The following is a 26,295-nucleotide window of genomic DNA, read 5'->3' on the forward strand; positions in this document are numbered from 1 at the left end:
CCTAACGTTTCATAGCTTTCTTGGGTCTTTGTGAGTCTAGCAATCGCAGACCGAAGTTCCAAAGACTTGCATTACAGCGACGGAGGGCTACGTGCTGAGGATGGTCCTCAGCACGTAGCTCTCCGTCGCTCTCCGTTGTTGACCTTCACTTTACCCTAATTGTATCTATAGTCGAGAAACTGAAATGAACTCTCCTCCAATTGGTTGTGAAATGCGGTTGTTTTAACCTCCTCAGCTGTTTCCCAAGTCTTCTCCAAGAATTGGGTTTCGCATCTAATTTCATTTTGTCTGGGCTTTCAGCGCTTGGATTTCGGCCATGTAAGCTGCTCCCTTCAATCTCTCATGACGTCACTGCCATTGTAGAGTAACTCCATTGAACTGAACTACACTGGTGGAAACCGCAGCGTGTACACCTCTCTCACTCGCTCTCCCTGGACATGGTAACTCCTCCCTGGGAGGTATTTTCTCATATTTTTAGATTCAACCTCATTCACATGATCACAGAATATTTCCAACTTTTATCATTAAAAATTAGTAAATCTTATGTTTATTAGAAAATTTTAGACTTACCCCAATTCGGGTTTTTGCAATGATAGGCATGGCCACTGCGTGGTGATGATACTCGTGGTCAGAAAAGTAAGTTAGATTAGTCTTGGTTTGGTGAAAGTAGGAAAAATGTTTGTTTCTTGTAAAATCCTTACATTAACCAAATCGTGTTGGTAATTAATTAATTAATAATTAATTATTAATTCTAAATAACATATTTTGTAAAACTAAAATAATATAAGTCAGATTTGTAAAAAAAGTCTTACATGTAAAGTGTAGCATCAGCAAGGACGTACGTGATATTACAATAACAAAAAAACAAAAAATTAATATGCATATACATTATAACTTTATATTAGATTGAATGAAGTCTTAGGAAAGCTTTTAATCACGTTCGGTATTTCCCCATCATTATTACTCCTAATGGAGTAATAATGATGGGAAAATACCGAAGCATCAATTAAGCTTTTACTGATGGGTCGCTGCTGTCTGTCTCTCTACCATTAAATTCTCTCAATCACCTCTTACGACACCCACGGGATTATATTAAAATGTGCTCGGCTGAAATGTGGGCATGTCGAGAGTTACTTTCACAACGGCAGCTGTCGACGAGTGCCTCTGACTGTCCTACTGTTAATCACAGTCGTGAGCAATATTGTAAACAATGAATCCCCAATCGAGCGCATCGCTCTAAACCAACTGTTCGAACCAATTGACAAGTAAACATTATATTTTTCACTAGACAAATAAACACATCTGTTTACGTAAATGCGAGGTATTCGTAAACAACAGATTTCATATAAATATGGGCAGAAAGAGCAATATTCGTTAGTGATCCCAAAAAATGTCCCTCAAGCTGATCGTGTTGGCCGCTCTGGTGAGTTCACTTTGATTATATTAATACTAAACTAACTTCTTAAAATAAGTTCTTAACTGAGCTTCTAACCACTAAGTTCATATTTTTAGTAATTCTGAATCGTTCCATAACATTATTGTTGACCCCATATTCATATAGTGGTGAGTTAAACCTTTTTTTTAAAGTGATTCCCAAAGAAATGGGTTGTCAATTCGCAGCACTCTAAGCACCACTATGTGATAGGTTAGAATGTAAACAACACAGATGCTAACCTTCTTCTCCTCCTCCCTCCTCGCCCCTTTCTTGGGGATGAAAGGATTGTTAGCAATGGGGATTAGTAACCCCATTGCTAGCAATATACCCTATCAGGTCGCTCACAACGCGGTTTCCACTGGAAACCATCGCGATTAATTGTAGTGGAATTCGTTACGATGGGCTAGCTGACCTGCTTTCATCCTCACCTATCATCCCTCACTGGTGTCTAGCCAACGTATATCGATAACGTAAGCGAGGTTACCATTCCTTATCACCCATTAAAAAAACCCTTTCCCTTGAAACAATTGGATTAAGAACAGGAAGGTGATGACCGTTTTTCTTTGTACAGGTGGCAGTCGTTACCCCATCCCCCACTCCCCTGGTGGGTGCAGGATTAGGAGGAGGACTTAATGCTAACGTAGCAGTTAAGCCGTGGTGGTCCGGATGGTGCCGACACGACGGAAATGCAAGAGTGGGTTTCAAATCCAGCCAAAAGTCTAGCAACGGCGGTTTCCTTAATGACGACTACAAATACCAAAAGGTAAGTTTCATAGAAGTTAAGATATAGAGGGAGAAGTACTTCGTGCTTGACATAGAGCAGTTGTGCTTGCTTTGATGTATTTCAATTTGAAGGATGGAATATGGCAGTGATATTACAGGACACGGAGCCATAACACCATAGTTCTCAAGAATGGCAACGCATAAACGGTGCCATGTGCTTCATAATGTATTCTGTAATACCCAAAGTGTTTTTTATGTTCATATTTGACGGTTACCATTTACTATCAAGTGGACGGTCAGTTTGTTTTCTATATCAAACTGTATAAAAAAAAATCTATTATTTTTTATTTTTATAGTTACATGAAATTGTCAATAGACAAAAAATCTACAACACCTCCTACTCTCGTTCCCGTTCTTAATTCGGTTATATATATATTTTTTATGTTTATTACCTTATAACTGTCGGTTGTAAATCGATTTGGAAAATTCGTTTTTTTCCTTTAAGCATATAGCAGATTGCTCTTATAGAAATTTTATCACAATCGGTCCAGTAATTTACTTTTGAAATCAAAACTGTTTCTTTTTAGGAACACAACCTTAGTGTCTTTAATACAGGGAACTCGAGATTTAATTGTCACCCATGTATGAAAAGTGCTGTGATTAAAAAAAAGAATGTAGTTACATGTGCCGTGTGGTCCCGGCGTAGAATAGGCCACCCCTTCCTTTCCCATGGGTGTCGTAAAAGGTGACTAAGAAAAGACGAGGGATGGGCAGTAGCGTCCCTCTTAAAACATTCCTAATAGCCTTACAGCGGTTGCCAACCCTCGTGCCAAGCGTGGCAACTACTAGTAAAACTCTCGTTATAGAGACGGATTATATTCAGCAGTGAACAGTCAATGGCTGAAATAATAATATGTGAAAAGTTTGTGTGAATGATTGATAAATGGCGGAGAAATATTTGGGAAAATTTTGTCAAAAATTACAATATTTTTAATTTTTATTTGCTTTCAGGGCGACAACATCCTCCAACCTTTCGGTAAGACACAGTTTAAAATTTTAATATTATTTCATTTAACTTTTTTGGGAATTACAATATATTTCAATATTACTTATAGAATATACAGGGAATCAAATTCTGTTGCTATTATCACAGAGTCACTCTGTAAATGAACTTAGTAAAACATCGATAGACTCAATCAATTAACCTTTTTTATTTGCCTATTGGATGTCATCTGATTGACTCTGAAGAATCTTTAATGCACCCTGTTTGAAGTAACTAATATAATTAATTTAATTACTAGCTAATAAATAATCAATTAACAAAACGATTGCATCGATATATACAAAAATACACGTACAGGGTAAAATTAAAATTGATGTTTTCCGCAAAGAAAACATGAGGCTAAAAATAACAAAAGATTTAGCAGTCCATTTTTACGTCGCGTCAAATTAGTAGAACTCAAAACATTTTGTCACTATTGAACCCAAGTTAGTTTAGGGGAAAAGGTTCCGTTTCCCTGGTAGAACGTTCCTTAAAAAAAGGATGGTAATGATTTCTATTTCACTTTGCATACAGAACTATTCTGATCATGTGAATAATGACAATTTACAATTGATTAATTTCTTTTTCTTTTTATTAATTTCCAGGTTACTTGGCTAGGGGAGTGACCAATAATGCCGGCGATGCAAGCTCCATTTTGTCTGGCATCTCTAGTCTGAGTAAGTATTCGTGTTTTTACCGTGAAGCAGTTGTGTTTCCATGTCTGTGTTTCAGTTTGAAGGGTGGGATATGGCAGTGATTTTACAGGGTACAGTGAAACTACACCCGAGTCCTCAGGAATGGCAACACATGGGGGTATTATGGACGAAGCAGTATACTCTGTTATGTCCATGCTATTGCTCCTGTCTATAGGCGATGGTTACCACTTTCCATCAGCTTGTTTGCCATTCTAAGTTGCATAAAAAATACAACTTTTAAAATGTCTCATAGTGTTTGAACACTATTATTTAAGACTGAAGTTCACTTGAAGGTCATCAAGTGTACAGACGCAAAAAAGATCGCTCCGCTGAACTTAAATTGTTATATATACTAAAAGTTCTCGTTTGGAAGTGAAATTGATATCAATATTTGCAGAATATCCCAAGCCATAAATAATTATAAAATTAAAATGAACATAAACAATATTTAAAGTAAAATATTATAAAAACAGTTTGAAAAAAGTGAGTTGCATCGGCGTATTCAACGGCCCCGGTGAGTCACCCACTGTTTCAACTATTGAAAATAACAAGTCATCGTTAACCGTCACTATTACTCATGCAACACTGAAGCTAGAGACTTATAAATTCACAAAAGAAAACAGATATCCGATAGCGTAACGGCTGCTAGACCACTTTTTAACAGTTAATGACAAAGAGGTCCGTGGTTCGATCCCCAACAAACGATTAATATTTGTTACAAAAACTGCGTGATATGTTAATGCATTTGAAGTATAACTCCATTTAATGTATAATAGCGGAACTGATTTATCTAATAGACTATAAAGAACCATAAACAGCTTACATTACTTACAAAATCAACAAATAACCTCAAGATGGAGTTGTTATGCGGAAAATGTTGTAATGAAATAAATAATAAACAACAATTGACATGTTCTGTATGCAGAACACTATATCACTTAGATTGCACTGATGTCTCTTTTGGACGTTTTCGTATTATGACGGCAGAAAACAAGGCAAATTGGAAATGTTATGAATGTGTAAGCAAACTGCAGAAGAAATCAACTCCTTGTAAAGCATCGCCTCTTATAAAATACTTCAGCTCACCACATACAGAAAATAACGATAATGTCACACTACGAAATAAGAAATATAGAATAAACGTATCAACTGAAAACTCATTTCAATCATTGTCTGATGATAGTGAAGAACTTGGAGGACACACCCTTAATTCAACAAATATATTGAATAGAAGCTGTCCGGATATAGGACTCATGGATTGTAGTAAAATAGAACATATGGAAAGTGAAATTGATATTTTGCGAAAAAAACTAGAAATAGCGGACAACGAAATTAGTAATTTACTCCAGGAAAATTTTGCTTTAAAAAACACAATATTGGAAAATGAGACAATGATTAAAAAACTCACCCATTTTTGTAAATCCAGCCCTAAAATTACATCAATAAAGGAAAGAAGGAAAAGTTTAGAAGCAAAAAAAATAGGGTTTAAACAAGAAATTCACCGGATAGGACTAGATAGAACTCTACCTTTGATTAAAGAAGTAAAATGCAACAGCCCTCTAAGTGAGAAAATATCAAGGAATAAAACAAGAAGCACTTGTACAAATAGAAGTAAATCGGAAGATGTTAGTCCACAATTTAATCTATGTTATAATGAAAACATTAATACAGAGAAATCAATAAATACAGGCACTATAGTATATGATAAAATAAGTAAAATACATATATTTGGGGGCGAACTTGTAAGTGGATTAACTGAGAAAATGTTAGCAGATAGATTTGGTAAATGGAATAATATTTATAGTATTCATGGATTTGTTAAGCCATATGCTACTTCATCTCAAATATTAACTAGTTGTTATAGTTCAACAAGTATAACTGAAAATGATATTATTGTACTATCTATAGGCACTAATGACAAGGACCCATATAAAATTATGTCAGAAATATGTAACATATCATCAAAATTTAAAAATAACAAAATATTTATATTAAGTATAAATACTAATCCCTATCTGAATGTAAAAAAATTAAATTATGAACTGGAAATGCTAATTCAAAATTATTCAAATTGTACATTTTTAAATATTGACTATCCCAAAATAAATCCAATACCAAACAAAATTATTAAAACCATATCTATGAAATTAAATATTGAAATTGATTATCAGGAATATAAAAACACTTACATAAAAAATGTGTACATTATGCATAAAATTAATTACAAAAATGGACTAGAATCATTAACAAATCACAACATTAAAAACGGCGTAAAAATTAATAGCTCCAACAAACCAATAAAGAACAAAAGAACCATAATGGACTACTTTTACCCAATAAATAATAGTAAATCGGTCGAAAGAAAACATACTTCTCTGGATGACATAGAAAAGTTTCATTTATTTCGAGACCTCAAACAATACGAATAGTTTAGTAATATTACACCAAAATATTGCAGGCATTCTCAGTAAACAAGAGTTATTTTCAATAACTCTAGATGAATTATCAAAAGACTATAGAGATATAGATGTCATTTGCTTATCGGAAACATTTATAAAATCTGGTAATGAACGAAATCTTTACTTGAATAACTTTGAGCTTGCTGATTCGTATTCTAGAAATCAAAAACGGGGTGGAGTATGTATTCTATGTAGGGATAACTTGGATTACCAAAAAATACAATATTTAAAAGATATGGCTTGTGAGAAATATTTCGAATGTTGTGGAATAGAAATACCCAAACTTAATTGTTTAGTAATCTGCTTATATAGAATTCCTGATTGCAATAAATCTAATCTCTTTACATTTATACAGAAACTGGAAGAATTATTACATAAAACTAAATCAAAAATAAATAAGAAAATTATAATAACGGGAGATTTTAATATTAATATGTTGAAAGAAAATAATGTATGTAAGGACTTTGTCAGATTACTTCAAAACTATGGTTTCAAATCTCATATAACTGAACCTACGAGACAAAATTCATGCATTGACCTCATAATTAGCAATGTTCCGGACGCTATGAGTAAGATACACCACTTAGGTTTATCAGATCATAATACGGCACAATCTCTAGAGGTTCCAATAAACAAGACTGTTAACAAATTAAAACATTATTTTATTACAAAAAGAGATTTTTGTAGCGAAAATATTACAAGATTGATTAACTGTTTAAATAGTCTATCTTGGACTGAAGTTTATAATAAAAAGGATGTAAATGAAGCTTTTAACATATTCTTAGACTTGATAATATTGTTTTATAATTTATGCATCCCAATCAAAAGAATAAAAATAGTTTCAAAGCAGAAAAGTAATTCTTGGATTACAAAAGGTATACGTTTGGCATGTAAAACAAAACGTTACCTTAGATTTAAATATTATAAAAAACAAAATTTAAGAAATAAGATAAAGTACAAGAACTATTCAGCTGTATTAAAAAAGTGTATACATATAGCGCAAAAACTTCAGAATAAAAAAATCATCAGTAAATCTAGTAATATATGTAAAACATCTTGGAAGCTCATAAAGACTAATAATAACATAAAAAAACAATACATAAAACAGATAGTACACAATTGCAAAGTAATTGACAAGCCAGAAGATATAGCTAATGTTTTTAATGAGCACTTCATAAATGTAGCAAAGAATAATTGTTTAAAAAATAATAATGTACGAAATGTTCAACATATAAATGACAGCATATTTTTATATCCAACAGATCAAAATGAGATATGTAGTATAATACAAAATCAAAAAAACACAAAATCAGTAGGAAATGATGAACTACCTATAAGTATACTTAAAGCTACCAAAACTATTATAGCACCCGTTTTAAGTTACTTAATAAATCTGTCATTTCTTCACGGTATATTCCCAGACAGATTAAAAATTACAATTGTAAAACCTATACATAAGAAGCATAATACTGAGCACGTCGATAACTATAGACCAATTGCACTCCTATCAGTATTATCTAAAATCTTTGAAAGAGCAATGCATAATAGAATGACAAAATTTATAAATAAACATAATATATTAAATGAAAATCAAAACGGTTTCCAAAAGGGAAAATCTACTTCTCTAGCAGCTTTTAGACTCGTCAGTACCATTTTGAGTAATGTTGATAAATCTATTGAAGTTACAGCTGTATTCTTTGATATGAGTAAGGCGTTTGATTTCGTTCCACATGAGCTATTACTGTCTAAATGTGATAGATATGGACTTAGGGGTAATGCTTATAACTGGTTAAGAACTTACTTAAGTCATAGAATTCAACGAGTTGAAGTAGCAAATCTTGATGCACAGTTAAACGAAGTATTGTATAAATCTGACGATAAAGTAAAAGACATTGGGATACCACAAGGAAGTATTTTGGGTCCTTTATTATTTATTTTATTCATAAATGACCTACCGACTATAACTAGACATTTTTGCACTCTATTTGCGGACGATATAGCCATTGCGATACCAAATATTTATGACTCTGAGAATGTATATAATAAAGAAATTAATAAAACCGTATCTGATGTTATTAATTGGCTAGAAGAAAATAATCTAAAAGTTAATATAGACAAAACTAAATATATTCAATTTCATAATCAACGAACTAACAAAACATTTGACTTAATGATTAAACACAAAGATCAATTAATTAATGAATGTGACATTGTGAAGTTTCTAGGAATCATGTTGGATAATCACTGTACATGGAAACCACACATAAAAAACCTAAACAGTAATATTAATAGTTTTTCCTATGTCTTGTGGCGTCTTGTAAATATAGCTGATGAAAGAACTGCTTTATTGGCGTATCATGGATATGTTGCTTCCAATCTTAGATACGGCATTTTGGTATGGGGAAATTCAACAGAATTGGAAAGAGCATTTATAGCACAGAAGCAATGTATTCGTGCTATAAACAAACTCACACCCAGAACTAGCTGTGTACCATATTTTAAAAAGCTGAAACTGCTAACTTTACCTTGTTTATATATTTATGAAACATGTAACTTTGTTAAAACACATACTTATTTATTTGAAAAGTATTGTAATAATGTCGACAATTATCGTGGAAGATATCCAAATAAGCTAATATTGCCTATAATGTTAACGGACCTATATAAAAGAAGTTGTTATCCAATGGCTATCCGGATATACAACAAACTTCCGACCTCTTTAAAGGAATTGCCATCGACACAATTTAAAATACAATTATTTAATTTATTAATTGACAAATGCTACTATTCAATAAGTGATTATATAAACGATGTTGAACTATAATTATTAGAAAACATAATATTTTGACAATACATACTTGATATAATTTTAACATTCGTCATGAATATATTGACAGTTTTATAACAATAATTTCATACTTTTATAATAATAATAAATGTATAATATGTAACTTTAATTGAATTATATAAAGAATAATAATAGATTAATTCAAATATGTATTTGCATGTCTGTAAAGACTAAAAGTGAGATCTATATAACATAAATAACCATACCATCTATTATGTACTACTTTTATAACAAATAAATTTCATTTCATTTCATTTCATTACTGCTTTGAAGAATAGAATATAAACAACACAAATTTATTGGAAAATATTCATAAATAAAGACTATTTAAATGTGAATGAATGAATGAATGAACTTCAAATTTTAGTGTTTTTATTAACTTGAACTGTTTTTAATATTATATTAACTTTATTTTTCAGAATACCCCGGTAACTTCGATGACTCCATCGACGTCATGCTCAGGAGTAAGTTATGTTATGTTTGTTCATTTAATATTGATATTTTTTTTATTTTAATTTAATGAACCTATTCCAAAATAATTAAACTTATATATTTAATAAATTATATTTGCTTTATATTTATATAATTAAAATTTCAGATAATTCACTAGTGATGTGAAAAATCGATATACATTTGGTTTGTTAAAAAAAATGTTTTAACTTTTCTATTCCCTATGCAAATGACATGAATCTGTCGGGAGACACGTTTTCGCTAAGACATACATGAGATAGAACAAGACAGCCATAGCGTCATATTCTTTCTCACGCGTGTGGTGACGAAAACGTATCTAACGTGAGATTGGGTTACCATTTGGCTTGACAGTAGCGTTTGTTACAATTTTTTTTTCTTTTCTAGTGGCTCTTGCGGCAAGGGGCATCATTAATGTTCAAATTCCTGGCCGTGAGTATATCTTTTTTTTTAGAAATAGATAATTGGAAATATTATCTGGAAAACACTTTGCTATTTATTGGAAAAAAGAAATAAAAAAGAAAAGTTCATTATTACCACAGTATAATATTAATGTTACGCGAATCTTTGGCACTTCAAATTTTATATATATTTTTTTACATTTCTTCAAAAGAACTCTATTTCTTTGGGAAATCAATCAATCGACTCGTTTATTTTACTTGTTTTTAATACTTATGATAATGACTTTTAATCGACGATAATGATGACCCCGCCTGCGCTATCGGTATACACTGGCGGGGCACCAGTGAGGGATAATGGGTGAAGATAAAAAAGCAGGTCCAGTTGGCCATGGTGACGAATTAAACAATAAATTAGTCACGATGGTTTCCAGGGGGAACTGCGTGAAGTTCGACCTGATAGGGTATATTGAGAGCAATGGGGACTAACCTCCCCATCACTGACAATCCCTCCCTCCCACTTATGATAATAACCATGCAATACTAATTTGTATTTTTTTTTAATTTCAGTTGGATCAATATTTGGCAACAGTGAGTATATATTTCCATTTTTTTATCTAACTACTAGGCCAATAAGGATATCGTTATTTTTTTTGTCACAATAACTGAAAAATCTATAATTATATATAATCATATTAGATTAAAAAAAATTATTCCCCGCGATATATTTAATTTATTTTTCGTCTTCTTTTTACAGGCGCCATGGCTATTGCAAGGATTGTCAACTGTATCGTCGATAAGAGAACAGGTAAACATATTTTATATGCACCTATCATCATCATCATCATCATCATCATCCTGTTAGCCGCTAACCTGTCCACTGCCCACTGGAGGACATAGACTGCCGTAAGGAATAGTCTCAAGCCATTTGCATCCACTGACTCCTATCCTAAACAAAGCATCTAAAATGAAAGTTTATCAAGTTCCCTCAAGCCCTTGCAATATATTTATACATTGAATAACCGATTTATAATATATTCGTTACTTGGCCCATATAATTACAATATATAGATATTACTATATCTAATATTACGCATCTCTACTCCGTACTCCGTATTTTCACTGCCATATCTGACCCTTCAAATTAAAACAAAATCGTACAAGCTGCAAACAGCTGCTTCACAGCAGAAACACAGGTGGAACAGAGACAATTCGTATACACTCTCCCTCTAATAACTTAACAACATACGTAAAGTTTTTTAATACGTTACTTACAGATTTTTTATCTTTTTTCCTGTTTCACGCCTCGCAGATCTGACTCCAGCTGTTTGCAATAACAATTACGGATCAAAATGGGGCTGGCCCAAATACACCGGTGGCTACAATAACGCCGAAGACGTGCTCAAGTTCTACGACCTTCTGAAAGTCCGCCCTCAAATTGACGATCTCGTCGGAAAGTATACGAATGGAAGAGGTGTCGGCTCTCTTACAGGTGAGTTTGTCTTATCTCCATCTTGTTATACTTGTGAGTGTGAGAATCGATCTATTAAAGGCCAAGCTCTAATAATACTTGCGGCTGAGTGCGAATGACAAAATTGAGGCTGACATTCAGACGTTTTAATTTAAAATAATCTAAATTTTATTCAAGTAAATTAAAATTTATTCAACTTAAACTGAAACTAAATTTAAATTAAATTAAAATAGATTTAAATAAATTTATATATAATAATTCGTTAGAATACACCATTTATGTAATATAAACATGGTAGTATATGCACACCAGTTAAAGATGTACACAGCATTAACTGTACATAATATAACATATAAGAATCATTATAATTACAAACAATTTAATAAAGTAAATTCTTTGTAATTACTTCTAAATTATTAATTTGTAATGATTTGTAATAATTACAAATAATTTAATAAAGTGAATTATTTGTAATTATTACAAAATTGTTACAAAGAAGAGATTGAAGATATTTACACTGTGTTATTGCTTTTAATGTGATTTAATAGTTTATACTGGAAGATATGGTGAGAATCATGGAAATAATAATAATAATAATAATATTAAATCCCTTCTGTTTTAGGCACCAACAAAATTATTGTGGAGTTAGTGAACGAATTGGCCCGACTACTCGAAAGTAAGTACTTGACATTTTATATTAGTATTCTCTCTTATATTTAATTAATTTATTTAGAAATTTGTTTATTTATTTTATAAACGCTTTTATACATTCACTTTTAATATGAATATTAGAAATTGTACCAAAATTGTACACAGGCGGACTTATCCCTTAAAGAGATTTGTTCCAGTCATAATTGGTAATTGAATTATATAATTGTATGTTAATCTATACTAATTGTTTCAGATAACGACAACAAATGGAGCCGCGACGACTTGGTCACAGCATACGACAAGGGTGAGCGGTGTTCCTCCACTACAATTCTTAATTTCTTACTAATGTTACGAAAATTTATTTATTTATAATTTTGCACATATTACACAAAATAACTGTAATCAAATAACCAACTAGGGAACTTCTGGGATTTCTAACTCAACATTATCTTGTTCACAGTGACTTATATTTCTTTTTTTCATTTCTTTCCAGTTTCCAGCATGATGGGTCTGCTTGGTAACAGTTATAATGACGGACGTGAGTATTGGAATTTTAATTTATTACTTCTTACCTCTCATATTACAATTATTATAATAATAGTCAATAGACGGATTTATTAAAGAGAAAAAAGTAGAAGGAAAAGTAGAGGGCGAAAGAGGAAAGGGAAGACCAAAGAATAACTACATAGGACAGATAAAAGAAACACTAGGTGTCGTGTCGTGCAGGGAGGTCAAAGATATGGGCTGAAATGGAGCTGGTTGGAGTTAATGTTTAATATTTATTACATAAGTAAACCTTGGTAAAGAAAAAAAGACCAATTTGTAAATGCTGTGCCACTGCTGGATATAGGTCTCTCCCATGAAAGGGAGTTTTGCCAATAATTTCCACTCTTGGCAAACAAGTTGGCAACCACAGTTAGGCTTTAGTGATGTTTCAAGTCGGACGCTGCTGCCCGTCCCTCTTCCATTGAGTTACTTTAGTCGCCTCTTACGACACCCACTGGAAAGGAAGGGGTGGCCCATTCTATGCCGGGATCACACGGCACATTAATAACACTAAATAGGTTTCTTCGATTTTAATCATTCGAATTACTAATCACATCATTCTTTTTGCAGTTGGCGATGATCTCGTGGATTGTAAGTAGTTTAATTGTTTATCTTTAATTTATTAAAACAGTACAGCGTCATTTATGAGTGAAGTAAATTTTCAAACATATTTAAAAAAGAAAATAACAAGTCGTTTGTAAGCCTACATGAATTACATACGCTTACAAAGAAGTGAAATATTTTGGATTGTATACACCTATATATGTAAATAATAATAATACATACATACATTTATCAGAGAGAGCCTTTGTACAAAAGTCCAAGCAAACGCTTGGGCATCTCTGTAACATTCGTGTTTTAACCGTGAAGCAGTTGTGTTTGCATGGTTGTGTTTCGATTTGAAGGATGAGATATGGCAGTGAATTTACAGGCTACAGAGAAATAACACTTGAGTCCTCAGGAATGGCAACACATGGGAGGTATCATGGGCGAAATAGTATAATCTGTTATGTCCATGGTACTGCTCATATCTATAGGTGACAGTTACCATTTTCCATCAAGTGGAGCACCAGCTTATTTGTCATTCTAAGTTGCATAAAAAAAAGCATAAACAATAACATCCTATTTTCTCTTTCAGCCATGATCGATTATTGTAATGACGGTTTCAAGTCCCGAGGATACTCTGGTGAGTTTAATGAGTATTCTGTCATATATTTTGCAAAGCAAATATATATCCACCATGGTCGTTGTCTAAATATCTAAACAAACATCTATATTATATAAAAAATAAAAAGAAAGTCTAACATTATCACCAGTGAACATCCAACAGTCTGAACTGATGAATGCATCACCACAGTATATTCTGTGATATCCATGGAGCTGTTCATAGTATCATCACCATCATATCTTAACTGTCAACTAATAAATATAGACCTTCCCCGTAAAGAAAGGTTTTGCCAGTATTTACTACGCTTGGCAACCGCAGTTAGGCTTTGGTAAGGTTTGAAGAGGAACGCTGCTTCTCGTCTCTCGACTATTACATTCCCTTAGTTGCCTCTTATGACAGCCGCAGGGAACGAAGGAGTGGCCCATTCTTTGCGGGAGCCACACGACTGTTCATGTAGGTGACAGTTAGAATTCTCCACCAGGTGAACCTGTCAGCTATTCCATTATTCATTAAAAAAAAACTCTCTTTCTTCACAAAGTCATTTAAAATTTGATACCCCAAATAAGACACGCATTTCTATCGCTGTCAACACAAATATCTAAATAGTTACAGCAAATGTTAATACAATTTTCTTTTCTTTTTCCAGGTTTGGATTCGTTGGGATCGGATATAAGGAAGAGAATATCCGGATGCGGACGCTCCGACTTCAATGGCGCTCTGAGATTGGCATCTGACGCCAACAATAATATCAGTTCCATCGGCGACTCTCGCAATAATTTAGGCATTGACGACGTTAATGATGGAATTGACAGCGGTTTAGATAGAACGAGCAGTGCCAGTAGTAATGCAGCAAGAGTCGGCGATAGTTCCGACTATAATAGCAGTTCCAAGAGAAGTTCCAGCCACAGTAGCAGTTCCAAGAAAAGTTCCGAGTCTAGTTCCAGCTCAAGTAGCAGTTCCGACGATAGTGCCAGCTCTGATAACAGTTTCGACGCCAACAGCGCTAGAAATGCAGGGTTTAATAACGAATTCGGAGGAATCGGCGTCTCTCGCAATAATTTAGGTATTGACGACGTTAATGATGGAATTGACAGCGGTTTAGATAGAACGAGCAGTGCCAGTAGTAATGCAGCAAGAGTCGGCGATAGTTCCGACTATAATAGCAGTTCCAAGAGAAGTTCCAGCCACAGTAGCAGTTCCAAGAAAAGTTCCGAGTCTAGTTCCAGCTTAAGTAGCAGTTCCGACGATAGTGCCAGCTCTGATAACAGTTTCGACGCCAGCAGCGCTAGAAATGCAGACCTTAATAATGAAATCGGAAGTTCCAACAACGGTTTGAATGTAGAAGAGTGTTAATTATGCCGACTTACTGATTACAGCTCATCATGTAACTAATATTAAAATGTCTTTCATGAAATGATTATTGTAATTTAATGAAATTAATGATTTTATATCAAAATTCTTGTGATTAATGATTAATTGTTTCGGCTTCTTTTTCAAAATTCCTTTAATAAATGTTGATTGTACTTAATCTTCTGTCTTTGTTTTACTTACCCGCAGTATTCTTATCATTTCAGTTATAATAGATTTGAGATTTCGAATTTTAACATATAGCAATATAGAGTTGGCAGTGTGGTCCCGGCATAGAATAGGCCAGCCTTTGGATTTCCTGTGGGTGTCGTAAGAGGCGATTAAGGGACGGCGAGAGATAGGCAGCGGAGTCCCTGTTAAAAGCATCTTACTATATAAAAGAAGGTTCTCAAATCGATTGTATTTTTCTTTTGTTTGTTACCTCGTAACTCCGTCAACTATATCTTATGTGTATATACATATATTAATGTACTTAACCTTGGCGTTGTGTATTGTTCAGGGTTGCCAGGTGCAAAACAAAAAAAAATTTACATTTATAATATTAATAAGGACCTAATAGTGAGTTTGTTCGGAGGGAAAAGGATTGTTAGCAATGGAGTTTGACAGCCCCATTGCTAGCAATATGCCTTATTAGGTCGACCTCCACGTGGTTCCCCCTGGAAACCATCGTGAACAATTCTTGTTGAATTCGTCACGATGGGCTAACTGACCTGCTTCATCCTCACCTATATATATATAGCCCCATCGGTGTATACCAATAGCACGGGTGGGGTTACCATTCTATTATCATCCATTAAAAAACAAATAGTGAATTTGTTAGCGATGTGGTTTAACAGCCCCAATGCTAGCAATGTTACTAATCAGGTCGACCTCCACGCGGTTCCCCCTGGAAACCATCGTGGTAACATCTCGTGGAATTCATCACGATGGGCTAACTGATCTGCTTTCATCGTCATCTATCATCCCTCACTGGTGCCCCGCCAGCGTATACCGTCAGCGCAGGCGAGGTTATTATTGCATTATCACCCATTAAAAAAAAATAGTGAGTTTCGTTTACTTGTTACCTCTAAATGTCTTCACAAGTTAATGAAAGATTGTGTTTCACAAAAAAAAAACCCGACATATTGTCTATGAAACCATAGACAGCCATTTGATTTTTAAATCAACTTTGCCGCGATTAAAGTCAGAGTTTCTTTTTTTTGCACGACAAAATAAAACAGTTTACAAATAGTAAAATTATTAAAACAAAAAGGTACCCAAACACACACTCGTCGTGTTATTTCTCCATCAATTTTATTTCTCCAAATTTCTGGCATGCAAATTTTTACCTATACTTGCGTAAAATGTAGCCGATCTAGTGACGCCGGTACTGTCCCTCTTGAAGGACGTCAACCATTCGTATGTAACGAATGGAAACGTCACAATTGAAATAACCCGTTTTGTATGTCGCCTGCATTCAAAATGAACGCTCGTGTATTTGTCCTGTTGCTATTTTCCTCTTTAACATTTGCTACCAATTTTAATAAAATCACAAAGGTGTTTAGTTGGAAACAAATTAGTTACGACATTAAAGGTGTCTTATGTGAGTATTTAGTTTTATTATTTAAAATTTAAAATTAATTAATTTATTTTAAAATTAAAAATTATTTAAGAGTTAAGGAAAACAAATAAAAATAATTAATTAAATTTAAAATTAAAAAAATATTTAAAGGTTATGGAAAACAAACAAATTATAGGAACTATTTAGGTCAGAAGGGAAAAAATGTTAGGACACTTGGTATGATACGACGAACTTATGAACATTATAATAGAAGGAAGGGAAGGGAAGAGGGAGACCATGGCATAGTTTTTTTTTTTTTTGATGGGTTAAAATGGTATGGATACGCTGGCGGAACACCAGTGAAGGGTGATAGATGAGAATGAAAACAGGCCAGTTAGCGCATCATGATGAATTCACCAGGAATTAACCACGATAGTTTCCAGGGGAAACCGCGAGGAGGTGGACCTGGTTGGGTATATTGCCAGCAATGGGAATCTCAGTCTCCATTACTAACAATCCCTTTCCCCCCTACAGGGTAGGTTTATATTTAGCAAGCAACATTATAATGGTAGATATGGTAATCTGAATCACATTAAACCAATATTTTTCATGAATACATTTTCAGACCTAAACGACACGCAGTACGAAAGAAGCGAATCCAGTATATACTTCGACCAGGAGTTGGATGATTCGGAGAAATATTTCATACAGTACAACAATGTGCCTATAGGATTTGAAGTGTATGGTGATAGAGTATTCGTCACTGTACCCAGGAGGCGACATGGTAACCATAACATTACTGCCAACTTAAAATGGCAATCAAGCTGACGGTCCACCTGATGGAAAATGGTAACCGTCGCATATAGACATGAGCCCATGGACATAACAGAGTATACTGTTTCGCACATGATACCCCCCATGCGTTGCTATTCCTGAGGACTCAGGTGTTATTCCTCCGTACCCAGCAAATTCACGCCATATCCCACCCTTCAAACCGAAACACAGCCATGCAAACACAACTGCTTCACGGTTGAAACACGAATGGAGCAGAGGTACCCAAGCAATCGACTTTTACATTACATTAAAAATTTACATTTACATTAAAAAAACATATGTTTTTAACTCTTTACGCAATATTATTATAAATGTGAAAATTATTGTTTGTTATTTTATCTACTCCAACTACTGTCGAGGGCTGTGCTCGAAGTCTCTTTGCGTGATAGAATCCGAAACGAGGATATCCGCAAAAGAACCAAAGTAACCGACATAGCCCGAAGGGTAAGCAAGCAGAAGTGGCAATGGGCTGGTCACATAGCTCGAAGAACCGACAACCGATAGGGAAGAAAGGTTCTTGAGTGGTGACCACGTACATGTAAACGCAGTGTAGAACGACCCCCCACTAGATGGAGTGACAACCTGAAATTCGTTGCAGGGAGTCAGTGGATGCAGGTGGCTCGGGACCGTTCTTTATGGTGGTCTATGGGGGAGGGTTATGTCCAGCAGTGGACGGTTAACAGTTCATATGATAATGAAAAAATGTGTTATAAAGAAAATCTAATAATATTTATACTTTTCCAGGAATACCGTCTACTTTAAACTACGTTCAGCTCGGGGGACCATCGTCACCAACTCTGAAGCCGTACCCCAACCCGCGGTGGAGTAAACTCCTCGTCTCCACGTACCGCCCTAGAGTTGACTCCTGCGATAGACTGTGGGTGGTAGACACTGGACTTCTAGAAGTACCAGGTAGAATTTTTCTAAATTATATATATATATATATATATATATATATATATATATATATATATATATATATATATATATATATATATTTATACAATTTAGAATGGCAACCAAGCTGACGGCCCACTTGATGTAAAGTGGTAACCATCGCCTATAGACATGAGTAGTATCATGGACATAACAGAGTATACTGTTTCGCCCATGATACCCCCCATGCGTTGCCATTCCTGAGGACTCAGGTGTTATTCCTCTGTACCCAGTAAATTCACGCCATATCCCACCCTTCAAACCGAAGCACAGCCATGCAAACACAACTGCTTCACGGTTGAAACACGAATGGGACAGAGGTACCCAAGCAATCGACTTTTGTAAAAATTATATAAATATATTAATAGATTTGTTTGTTTGTAATGAATAAATTCATAAACTACTCAATCGATTTAAAGCGGTTACCGTAGCCTATGAACGGCTACAATACCAGGGGTATTACGCGCTCGTTGCCGACTCTGAAGAAACCTCTTTACCCATTTTTTAAAGTACCCCGTGCTGTAGTCTCTTGGAAAACCTCGACAAGGAGCTCATTCCATGACCTGGGTATTGGTGGGAGGAAGCACCTCTGAAACCGCGCTGTACGCGAAGTCGCAGGTTAAAGCTACTATTATATGAAATTAGCTTTAAAATATGGAGTTATTTTATTGTTATCGAGCTATTTGAGTTACGGTAGTCACTTACCACCAGGTGAGGCGCATGCCCATTTGCCCACTGTCCTGTGTTAAAAAAAACACCTCTAGTAGTACGCCACTGCATGTTGCCAATGTAAATTTCCGTCATTTTGTATTATTTGCGGTTTAAACTTCCTGTTAAATGTTTACCGTTACACGATTACCGTCTAGATTTGACATATCATTTCCTGCTTCATACCACTCATGATCAATTAAATATCCTTTAGTAATAATTACTCATGGATTAGTCTTTACTTTTTTTTTATACAACTTAGAATGGCAAACAAGCTGACGGCCCACCTGGTGGAAAGTGGTAACCGTCGCCTATACACAAACAATTACATTTTGCTCCGCAGCGGTTGGAATAGTAATAAAACCAGAGGGAGACTTTGTACAAAAGTCGTTTGCTTGGCCACCTCTGTCCCATTCGCGTCTCAACCGTGAAGCAGTTGTGTTTGCATGGCTGTGTTTCAGTTTGAAGGGTGGGATATGGCGTGAATTTACTGGGTACCGAGGAAAAACACCTGAGTCCTCAGGAATGGCAACGCATGGGGGGTATCATGAGCGAAACAGTATACTCTGTTATGTCCATGGTACTGCTCATGTCTATAGGCGACGGTTACCACTTTCCATCAGGTGAGCCGTCAGCTTGTTTGCCATTCTTAGTTGTATAAAAAAAAAAACTCTTTTGACATCGACTCGAACTCTTTTTCGAATTTGTCTCAATTTTTTTTTTTTTAATTTGACTCGACTGACGTATAGAGCGGGTCTGTGTTCATCAGTGGACAGTTAACAGCTGATAAGATTGAGAATGTAAATACACATACATACATACATACCTATTGCTTTATTCTTTTCAGATGCAAGAAAACAGCTGAAACCACCAGCCATCATTGTGTTTGACTTGAAGACAAACAAACAGATTTTTCGGTACAACTTAAAAGATACGGATTTGGTGAACGAGAGAACTGCCGGAGGTAAATATAGTATTATAGAGGACAAGCTAGTCGGGTAAACGTTTGGTAAAATAAGTACCGCGCATGCGCGGAAAGACGCGGATCACTCCACACGCAGCAGCCAATGGATAGGCTTAAATACTAGCGTCAGTGTGACGAGCCGGCATCTGAATCACGATTTTTTTTTTGATGGATGAAAATGGTATGGTAACCTGACGGTGGTACGCTGGCGGAGCACCAGTGAAGGGTGATAGATGAGAATGAAAACAGGCCAGTTAGCCCATCATGATGAATTCATCAGGAATTAACCATGATAGTTTGCAGGGAGAATCGCGAGGAGGTCGACCTGGTTGGGTATATTGCTAGCAATGGGATTCTCAGTCTCCATTACTAACAATCCCTTTCCCACCTCTGAATCACGATTAGGTCTATGCTAAAGTATTTTTATTACACACGTTATGACAAACAAATTGACGGTCCACCTGATGGAAAGTGGTATGCGTCATATCTAATTACTTTTTTTTTTTTTTATTATACAGTACTATCATACCTACTTGTACAACAATTAGTCCATCACCCTAAGGTTGTCTTGAAGAGATTGCTCTCAGCAATAAGACCGGCTCACTGTACTCATACAACTGTATCGTTACAATAATTGTCTTGCTTATTCCCTATATTGTATAATGCAAATAAAGTATACCTATTCATTTATTAATTCATTTGATATCTAATAAATGATGAGTGAAGCTCTTAGTTTCTTCAAAGCTCGGAAAATCTCCATACGGAAAAGTAAAATCCGAAATTTCGAAATCTCATTTCATAGTAATGCCCCAGTTTCGATTGGTACCTAATTGCAACATTATCTCTTTTCAGGACTGACATCGATCACAGTAGACGTCGACCCTAAATCCTGCGCAGACGCATACGCCTACATTAACGATTTGGCCACCAACGGTCTCATCGTCTTCTCAATGAGAGAAAGAGACAGCTGGAGGATTAACCACAGCAGTTTTAATCACGACGCCAAAGCTTTGAATTTCAGTGTTGCAGGTAATATAATTCTTCTATATTAATAATATAAACCGCTGTGTGGTTCCGGCATAGAATGAGCTATCCAAGAGGCGACTAAGGGATGAGTACCGAGAGATGGGTTGCCAAACCGCCTGCCAAGCGTAGCAACTACTAACTACTGCTACTACTAGGGGGAGGAAAGGGATTGCTAGTAATGCGAACTACCAGTCCCATTACTAGCAATATACTCTATTAGGTCGACCTCCACGTGGTCCCCCTTGAAAACCATGGTGCTGAATTCCAGGTGAAACATGCCGACAGGCTAACTGACCTGCCTTTTCATTCTCACCTATCATCTCAACACTGGTGGCCCGCCAGTGTATACCGTTAGCGCAGGCGGGGTTACCATACCATTATCATCCATTAAAAAAAAACTACTATTTAATATTTAATTATATAATAAAAATAACATCATTATCATCATGTTAACCATTATCTGTCCACTGTTGAACATAAGCCTTCCCCATAGACTTACAAAAAGAATGGCGTCGTCCCCTTTGGCAGTTTACGATTGAGGAACTTTGCCAGTAGTTGCCACGCTTGACAGGGGAGTTGGCAGCCACAGATTGACTTTTAGTACAGTTTTGGATGACACTGTCTATCGTTCGACCATTAAATTCTCTCAGTCGCCTCTTACGACACCCATGGGAAAGAAAGGGCTGGCCTTTTTTAAGACCATACGGCGAAAACAAAATTAAGATCTTCTTTTTAATTCTAGGCAACGTTATTAACTGGAAAGACGGTATATTCAGTATAGCATTGTCTGATCTGAACTCGAACGGTACAAGAACGGCTTTCTACCACCCGCTGGTGTCCACGCAAGAGTTTTCAGTGGACACTGCATTCTTGAAAGACAAAAGTAAGAGCATCGAGGGTAACGTGAAGGTGAGTTAAATAATACATCGTCGTCATACCAGCCTTTAACTGTCCACTGCTGAACATAAACCTCCTCTTTGAGGGGTTTTGCCAGTAGTTGCCACGCTTGGCAACCACAGTTAGGCGGGGGAAAGGGATTGTTAGCAATGGAGTTTGACAGCCCCATTGCTAGCAATATGTCTTATTAGGTCGACCTTCGCGTCGTTCCCACTGGAAACCATCGTGAACAATTCTTGTTGAATTCGTCACGATGGGCTAACTGACCTGCTTCATCCTCACCTATCATCCGTCACTGGTGCTCCGCCGGTGTATACCGATAGCGCGGGTGGGGTTACCATTCCATTATCATCCATTAAAAAAAACACAGGCTTTGGAGATCTTTTAAAAGGGACGCTGCTGCTCATCCCACGCCCTTCCTTAATCGTCTCTTACGACACCCACCGGAGAGGAAGGGAGAGTGACCTATCTATGCCAGGACCATAGGGCAATAACATAGAGTAATAAATATTTGTAATTAATTTCAAAATAAAGATGAATGGATGATAAAAACATATTACGCCGACCCCAAATAGGTCGGATAAAGGGCAGGAATACCAATTTCATAAAGATTTATATAGATTTTTGTGGAATCTATATATCCACGCATTTTTTTTTTTATATTTTGAGGGCTTTTAACTTCTTCAAGTATATCAGCCCTATCGTACCCTGATCTGATTTCTCAAACAAAACTTTATCTACTTTCCCTAGACGCGGACAGAGAAGAATTAATGGGCATCAATAATTTACAGAGATGTTCAAAAATTTCTGGTTTAAGTTCAGCTAACATAGATTGAATAAGACCAACATTAAATTTAAGTTACAGTGGCGCATGAATTTTTCTCTTTCCTTCGTGTTAATACGACACTCTAATAGAATATGATGCACATCATCGATGGTATTACATAAGTTTGACATAATGAGTTCTGATCTAGACTGTAATGCTGTCCATAACCTTCCAGATCCTCGGCAACAGAGGTCCGCTAACCCAAAGCGGCTCCCACGTTTACCACAACGGGACTAGAACACTCCTGTACGCGAATGTCGCTCAGGACGCTATCTTGTGTTGGAATGTTGACAAGGAATTGAAACCAGAGAATGTTGGCATAGCAGCTCAGGATCATAAGCAACTTGTATACATATCTGGTTAGTATATATTTTGTTATAACACAGGCGGCAAACGATCATGCGGCTCACCTGATGGTAAGTGACTACAATACAACATAGAATGGCAAACAAGCTGACGGCCCACCTGATGGAAAGTGGTAACCGACGCCTATAGACATGAGCAGTACCATGGACGTAACAGAGTATACTGTTTTGCCCATGATACCGCCCATGCGTTGCCATTCCTGAGGATTCAGGTGTTATTTCTCCGTACCCAGTAAATCCACGCCATATCCCACCCTTCAAACCGAAACACAGCCATGCAAATAAAACTGCTTTACAGTTGAAACACGAATAGGACAGAGGTACTCAAGCAATCGACTTGTCTATGACGTCTAATTTTTTCCCCAGATCTCAAAGTCTCTGGTGACGACGTATGGGTTTTGGTCAATCAAATACCCAGATTTGTGTATTCAAGTTTGAATCCTGGTGAAAACAATTATTTTATACATAGGTAAGTACTTGAATTAATACAAAAAAAGAGAAGTGTGGACTGAAAAACGATGTAGTGACAAAAATCGAAAAAGAAATATTGAGTTGGTTTGGCCATTTGGAGAGGATGGATAAAATAAAAAATACGAAAGAGATTTATCGAGCAAGAATGAATGGAGATGTCGATAGGGGCCGCCCTAGACGGGCGTATGTCGACCAAATAGGCGACATGCTGAAGGAGCGCCAAATTAAAAGTACCCGTAACCGGCGAGCGTGTATGAAAAGATTGTTGAATGTGGAGGAAGTGAAAGAGGTTTGTTTAAATCGAAGCATTTGGCGTTCAATTGTTTCTGCCTACCCTAATGGGAGGCAGGCGTGACAGATATGTATGTATGTATGTAATATAACAATTATCGATCGGAAAAGCGTTAGCAATATGTCATAAATATTTTATTGCGCATTCGTATAATTAGGCGCTTTCTCCTGGACAGCTATTGGACGCCAGCTGGGCTATTCACTATTCATTCATTCATTCATTTATTTATTGTTATTACATGTTGTAACAAAATTGGTCTTAATTTACTAAAAGTATAGAATCAAACATGAACCCTGAAAGGGCACAGCAATCACTATTCTACTATCTCTCCCTTTAGTACTATTTTCCTGTGTTCTTTCTTCATCTTTCTTCTTCATTCTCTCCTGTTGTATGTGTGCCATCAAGAATGTGCATGTTTGTATACGTATGTTTTTTTTCCAATGAATGATAATAGTATGGTAACCCCGCCTGCGCTAACGGTATACGCTGGAGAGGCGCCAGTGAAGGGTGATAAGTGAGGATGAAAGGGCAGGTCAGTTAGTCCATCGTGACGATTGCGACAAGTATTAATCACAATGGTTTCCAAGGGGAACCGCGTGGAGGTCGACCTGACAGGGCTTGTTAGCAATGGGGAGCATTAATCCCCATTACTTTCCCCCCTAGACAGTAGTATATAATAGTGCGCCACCTACCCTTTACGGGGTTACCATTCCATTATCACCGATAAAAAAAATATGACTAAAAGTTCTATTTTATTTCAGAGCCAAGATTGAAGATTTAATAAAAGGCACAGTATGCGAGAAAAAATAATAAATCTACTTCTCAAGTCAAGACGAGGGACGAGTTTAGACTTACCATATTTGATTAAAAAAAAAACTTCTGTGAATATTATTGTATGGAGATTTTTTTGTATGTTCAAATACAAATTCGAAATAGAATTTATTCAAATGCACTTTTTTCTATGCAACTTTGAATGTCATTGTATATTTTTTTTAATTTATGGTGTAATAAAAAGTTAAATAAATAAATAAATGGCAAACAAGCTAACGGTCTACCTGATGGAAAGTGATAACCGTCGCCTATAGACTAACTGCTTCACGGTAGAAACACGAATGGGACAGAGGTGACTTTTGTACAAAGTCTCCCTCTGGTAAATGTATGTATTATTATTATTTGAGTTAAAGGTTTTTATTACCTATGATATATATATATATATATATATATATATATATATATATATATATATATATATAATGATAATTTATAAGTACATGTCTAAGTATATCAATGCTACTATTCATGTCTATAGGTTTAGAACTTTCCATCGGGCAGGCCGTCAGCGTTTTTGTATATTCTACATTGCACACAAAATAATTTTATATATAATAATTTATATTAATGTATATTAATTAATAAATTAAAAAAAATATATATATATATATATATATATATATATATATATATATATATATATATATATATATATATATATATATATATATATATATATATAATTTATTATTAAATTAAATATTATAATAAATTAAAATAAATATTTACATAAATTACAAATCATTATATATAGATACAATAGAAATTTCCAATGATACAGTACAAATAATTAACTTCTTGTTCAAAAAACCTATCGAGAACATTAAAAATTTCCACTAAAGGCACTTCTGTAGGCCTTTTTGGAATTAAAGGCAATGGAATTAATACAAAAATCTTTTTTCCACATCGAGAAAGGAAGTGTGAACAGTGACCGACCCCTGTTGAGGTTATCTTCACCGACGCCAGCCGCGTCGAGCGCGCACAATAACTGTGCCTTACAATCACACCACTTATCATTCTCTGGAGTGGATTGTCCAGGACATACATCATTTGAAATATTTGCAGCCATTTTCAGAATAGACTATTAAATCCCATTAAATGAATAAAAACATTTATATGAACAATTACGAAGGAGATTTATCGAGCAAGAATGAATGGAGATGTCGGTAGGGGCCGCCCTAGACGGACGTATGTCGACCAAATAGGCGACGTGCTGAAAAAGGGCCAAATTAAAAGTACCCGTAACCGGCGAGCGCGTATGAAAAGATTGATGAATGTGGAGGAAGCGAAAGAGGTTTGTTTGAACCGAAGCATTTGGCGTTCCATTGTTTCT

At 35.4% G+C, this 26,295-nt stretch overlaps 2 protein-coding genes across 3 annotated transcripts; both read left to right on the forward strand.

Annotated features, from left to right (window-relative positions):
- The first annotated feature begins 1,300 nt into the window (after positions 1-1,300).
- LOC113510581 (putative uncharacterized protein DDB_G0277255) lies at positions 1,301-15,426 on the forward strand. Of its 2 annotated transcripts, XM_052892121.1 has the most exons (16): positions 1,301-1,423; positions 2,007-2,198; positions 3,170-3,194; positions 3,806-3,877; positions 9,622-9,666; positions 10,058-10,102; positions 10,639-10,659; positions 10,826-10,876; positions 11,381-11,560; positions 12,162-12,215; positions 12,444-12,494; positions 12,684-12,728; positions 13,307-13,327; positions 13,875-13,922; positions 14,551-14,649; positions 14,725-15,426. In XM_052892121.1, the coding sequence occupies exons 1-16, from the start codon at positions 1,391-1,393 to the stop codon at positions 15,255-15,257; spliced, it is 1,515 nt and encodes a 504-aa protein (XP_052748081.1). In that variant the 5' UTR covers positions 1,301-1,390; the 3' UTR covers positions 15,258-15,426. The 2 variants fall into 2 exon arrangements, with proteins under 2 accessions (XP_052748081.1, XP_052748080.1); XM_052892120.1 differs by having other exon boundaries at positions 14,551-15,426.
- A 1,218-nt stretch (positions 15,427-16,644) lies between these two features.
- LOC113514800 (L-dopachrome tautomerase yellow-f2-like) lies at positions 16,645-25,083 on the forward strand. The gene is made up of 9 exons (XM_052892132.1): positions 16,645-16,854; positions 17,438-17,596; positions 18,391-18,558; positions 20,138-20,254; positions 21,107-21,283; positions 22,023-22,189; positions 23,179-23,362; positions 23,735-23,837; positions 24,893-25,083. Exons 1-9 carry the CDS (start codon positions 16,716-16,718, stop codon positions 24,939-24,941), a joined length of 1,263 nt encoding a protein of 420 aa, XP_052748092.1. The 5' UTR covers positions 16,645-16,715; the 3' UTR covers positions 24,942-25,083.
- Positions 25,084-26,295: the final 1,212 nt, after the last annotated feature.

This window comes from Galleria mellonella, unplaced genomic scaffold (genome assembly GCF_026898425.1).
Source record: "Galleria mellonella isolate WM207_F2 unplaced genomic scaffold, CSIRO_AGI_GalMel_v1 utg150, whole genome shotgun sequence".
NCBI classification, from domain to species: domain Eukaryota; kingdom Metazoa; phylum Arthropoda; class Insecta; order Lepidoptera; family Pyralidae; genus Galleria; species Galleria mellonella.

What these genes read in the sequence shown, in the direction of transcription:
- LOC113514800 (XM_052892132.1), top strand. Translation starts at nt 16,716, where the DNA reads ATGTCGCCTGCATTCAAAATGAACGCTCGTGTATTTGTCCTGTTGCTA. An exon ending in CGACATTAAAGGTGTCTTAT is followed by an intron (nt 16,855 to 17,437) that starts GTGAGTATTTAG and finishes ATACATTTTCAG; the next exon opens with ACCTAAACGACACGCAGTAC. An exon ending in GCAACTTGTATACATATCTG is followed by an intron (nt 23,363 to 23,734) that starts GTTAGTATATAT and finishes TTTTTTCCCCAG; the next exon opens with ATCTCAAAGTCTCTGGTGAC.
- LOC113510581 (XM_052892120.1), top strand. Translation starts at nt 1,391, where the DNA reads ATGTCCCTCAAGCTGATCGTGTTGGCCGCTCTG. An exon ending in TATCGTCGATAAGAGAACAG is followed by an intron (nt 10,877 to 11,380) that starts GTAAACATATTT and finishes CACGCCTCGCAG; the next exon opens with ATCTGACTCCAGCTGTTTGC. An exon ending in CAAGTCCCGAGGATACTCTG is followed by an intron (nt 13,923 to 14,550) that starts GTGAGTTTAATG and finishes TTCTTTTTCCAG; the next exon opens with GTTTGGATTCGTTGGGATCG.